The sequence below is a fragment of the Dipodomys ordii genome, unplaced genomic scaffold (genome assembly GCF_000151885.1).
Source record: "Dipodomys ordii isolate 6190 unplaced genomic scaffold, Dord_2.0 Scaffold55, whole genome shotgun sequence".
Taxonomy (NCBI): Eukaryota; Metazoa; Chordata; class Mammalia; order Rodentia; family Heteromyidae; genus Dipodomys; species Dipodomys ordii.
In genome coordinates, this window is record NW_012267271.1 from 1,970,609 (window position 1) to 1,974,607 (window position 3,999).

Genomic DNA, 3,999 nt, shown 5'->3' on the forward strand with positions numbered 1-3,999 from the left:
GCCGTTGTATGAATGGCTAATAAACACATGAGAAAATGCTCAACATCCCTAGCTTAAAGGAAATGCAAATCAAATCAACATTGAGAAGCCAGGTGCCGGTGGCTCACGCCTATAATCCTAGCTACTCAGGAGGCTGAGATCTGAGGATCACAGTTCAAAGCTAGCCTGGGCAGGAAAAGCCATGAAACTCTTATCTCCAATAAACCACCAGAAAACCAGAAGTGGCGCTGTGGCTCAAGTGGTAGAGCACTAGCCTTGAGATGAAGAGCTGAAAGACAGCACTCAGGCCCAGAGTTCAAGCCTCATAACTGACCCAAAAAAAATCAAAAACCAAAAAAACCCCACTAAGATTCCATCTCAACCCAACAAGACTGGTCAACATCAACAATTCAAACTATAAATTCTGGTGGGGATATAGGGAAAAAAAGAACCCTACACTACACTGTTGGTAGGAATGTAAACTAACACAATTACTCTGGAAGACAGTTTGGAGTTTCCTCAAAAAACTGAAACTAAACATAGAATTTCCCTATGAGCCAGCCATATCACTCTTGGCCATCTACCCGGAGCATCACTTGCACATCCATGCTCAGTGCTGCACTAGTCAGGATAGCCAAGATACAGAAACAGCCCAGGTGCCCTATAATGAGTGAGTAGATCAAAAAAACGTGGTACATAGTCTCAATGGAAATGTACTCATCTATCAGAAAGAATATTTATTTGCAGAAAAATTGATGGATCTAGAAAAAATTATGTTATGTAAATCATAGAGAGGCAAACAGAACATGTTTTCTCTCATGTGTGGAAGTTAGATCTAATATACAAACACACATGTAAATAGGGTTATATATGCATACAAATGAAGTGAGTAAAGAATGGTATACTTAGGAAGAGGAGTCCAATGATGTAACTCCTTTGAACAACTAACTGTTAAAAAGAAAATAACACCAGGAAGCAGAAACATGTTTGGCTGGAGAGGCGGCAACAAGAGGGGGACACACATTGCTGGGAAGGTGGCTCAGTGGTAGAGCGCTTGCCTTGCATGCATGAGGCCCTGGGTTCGATTCCTCAGCACCACATAAGCAAAAAGAAAAAAGCTGGAAGTGGCGCTGTGACGAAAGTAAGAGCTGAGGGACAGCGCCCAGGCCCTGAGTTCAGGTCCCATGACCAGACCCCCCCAAGAAAGAGGGGGACACACAAATGGAAGAGGGCATGCAAATACAGTTATTATATTAAATAGACACTGTATAAAAACAGAACTATGAAACTTGAGGGTAGGGATGGGATGGGAAAAGAGGGGGAAGTATGATACATTGTACTCACAGACTGACTTCTGGATTTGAAACCTTTTTGTACAACTACTTAACAATAAATATATATGTATATATTAAAAAAATTCTCTGTGAACAAGTGATGTGTTGAGTCATATATTCTGCATATGCACATAATGTAATTCACTTAAACATTTCTTCACAGAGGTATGTTAGGATATTTGCAAGGAGAGAATTCCATAATAACCAAGATGCTTTTACAAAGCTAATTTAAGCATAAATCCCTTTGCAATACTTTACCTGATTGTTACAATTACCAATAATGAGTGCATCAGCCAAAGACAACTGCCCCACAATCATGCCCTGCTCCAGCAATGGGGCTCCTGTTTCAGCAAGGCGATTGGACGTGATAACAATGGTATTATCATCATTTAACACCATCACAGGGTCCGCCTAAAGAAAAGAGTGAGAAGTTAATGGCAAGACAAAGTATCAGAGTAAGTTATTCCTCTTCCTGACATCATATACATGTAACACGTACCACATGGACATTTACTTATTCTAGATGATAACCAAAAACTTTTCTTAATTTGTTTTTGTTTTATTTTCTTATAGTATTAGGAATCAAACCCAGGGCCTTGTATATATGAGGCAAGTTTTCTACTACTAAGCCATATCCCCAGCCTTGACAACTATTCTCAAAAAACAGAAGAAAAATAAAAAAGCTAGCTACAGCTAGGTACCTGTGGCTCAAACCTATATTCCTAGCTACCAGACAGGCTGATCTTTGGAGAATCATGATTTGAGGCCAGCCTGGGCAAAAGGTCACAAGAGTACAGCTTAGTAGAAAAACCTGGGTGCTACATCCCTATGCTCAGGTGGTAAGCCTAAATTGTTGCTACTATCCTGGCCAGCCCAGTAATACCCTATTTCAAAAGGAGCCACTGTAAAAAGGATTGGAGCCATGGCTCAAAAGGTAGAATGTCTACCTAGCAAGCATGAAACCCTGAGTTCATATAACCCAGGCTTGCCAAATAAATCAAACTGACCTCAATGAAAGCGGCTACTTCCTGAAGCACCAAGTTCCATTCCACTTGATCTTCTGTATTAAAACGGTGAGTATAATCCTCTATTTCATCTGACAATTCCTGATATTAAGATATCACAAAGAAAAAGAGTTTTTGAAACACCCCATAAAATATACAGCTACATGATTATCTTTTTTTTTTTTTTTCCCAGTCCCAGGGCTTGAACTCAGGGCCTGGGCACTGTCCTTGAGCTTATTTTTTCTCAAGGCTAGTACTCTACCAATTGAGCCACAGAACTACTTCAGGCTTTCTCTGTTTATGTGGTACTGAGGAATTGAACCCAGAGCTTCATGCATGCACTCTACCACTAAGCCATATTCCCAGTCCTATTATAGTTAAGAAGTTTGATTACTAGTAACACCCAGTTCCAATTACTATGAAAAAGACAAAATGAAAATCACACTAACTTGCTTCAAGATCAAAAACTGTTGAATGACATTTACCAAATTAGAACTGTTGACTGACTCCCTAATCTGTGAACAGCCAATCTATTGTTAGAAAAGTCGGAATGGAGACTTCCTGATTTCTTTGGACTGATGTCATATCATGTTTGGAAATAGTATTGTTAGTAACTGGTGTAGAAAAAGACAGAGGTGTGCAGTGCTACTTTAGGTAGACTCACAGGAACCAGCAGGTCATGCATAAGTCCAAAATATTAAGTGTGCAACTGAAACCACTGGGTATGGAGTGCAAACAGAATGCGGGATACAACCATCACAGATACTAAGCAAACCCAGAATGTAGTGAAATTATAAGTACTGAAGAAATGAAGGGCAGAATGATAGATACTCTGAACTACTGCTTGTCAGCATGGTTGGACTGAGAGATACCTAGGGGATAAGTAAGGCACACTTCCGGGCACATCTGTGATAGCATTTCCAGAGACAATAAGTTCATGAGATTCTTAGCCAATCAATGATTTAATCCATTAATGGATTCAAAATCTGAGCAGACTAGAGGGCAGACACTGGAAGGTGGGTCTGGCTGGAGGAAGCAGGTTGGGGAAAGGGGAGCAAATCTTGTCCTGGCCCCTTCCCATCTTTGCTTCATTTCTTGGCAGCCATGATCAGAACAGCTTTTTCCACCACACCCTCCCTGCTGAGATGGACAGACACATTTGAAGCTGTGAGTAAAAATAACCCTTCCTCCCTTAAGTAGTTCTGTCAGGAATTTGAGTCACAGCAACAACTCGAATTCAGCCACAAGACACATTATATACTTTTTCTTCACCAAACCTTTCCATTTCTAAGCTAAGGATTTTAACTGCATGTCCTAGCCCATCCACAGATGGTCTGTAAAAGGTAAAATGTGCTGATGGGACAAGAGCAAGGGATGGAGACTGTCACTTAAGAGTGGTTAAATGTGTTTGAAACACAAGCAAGCTGGGAAATGTTCTGTCATGACCCTGCAGAGAATACTATATTTTAGATCTAATTGTTCTTTGGTATGCACAGCTCCATGGTAGAGCACATGTTTGTCATGAGCCAGCACTGGACTCAATCCCTAGGATAACACTAAAAAAATTTAACTGCAGGGGCTGGGAAGGTGGTTCAGTGGTAGAGCACTTGCCTTGCATGCATGAGGCCCTGGGTTCGATTCCTCAGCACCACATAAGCAAAAAAAAGAAAAAAGCTGGAATT

The 3,999-nt window shown here is 40.8% G+C and overlaps 1 protein-coding gene across 1 annotated transcript in view; it reads right to left on the reverse strand.

Annotated features, from left to right (window-relative positions):
• Window positions 1-3,999, reverse strand: part of Scai (suppressor of cancer cell invasion) — a 118,926-nt gene that overhangs the window by 24,849 nt on the left and 90,078 nt on the right. The window contains exons 8-9 of the mRNA XM_013021330.1: window positions 2,321-2,419; window positions 1,572-1,724 (exon numbers count right to left, since the gene is read on the reverse strand). Of these exons, the coding sequence (XP_012876784.1) occupies window positions 1,572-1,724; window positions 2,321-2,419 (252 nt within the window). The remainder of the gene's footprint in view (window positions 1-1,571; window positions 1,725-2,320; window positions 2,420-3,999) is intronic.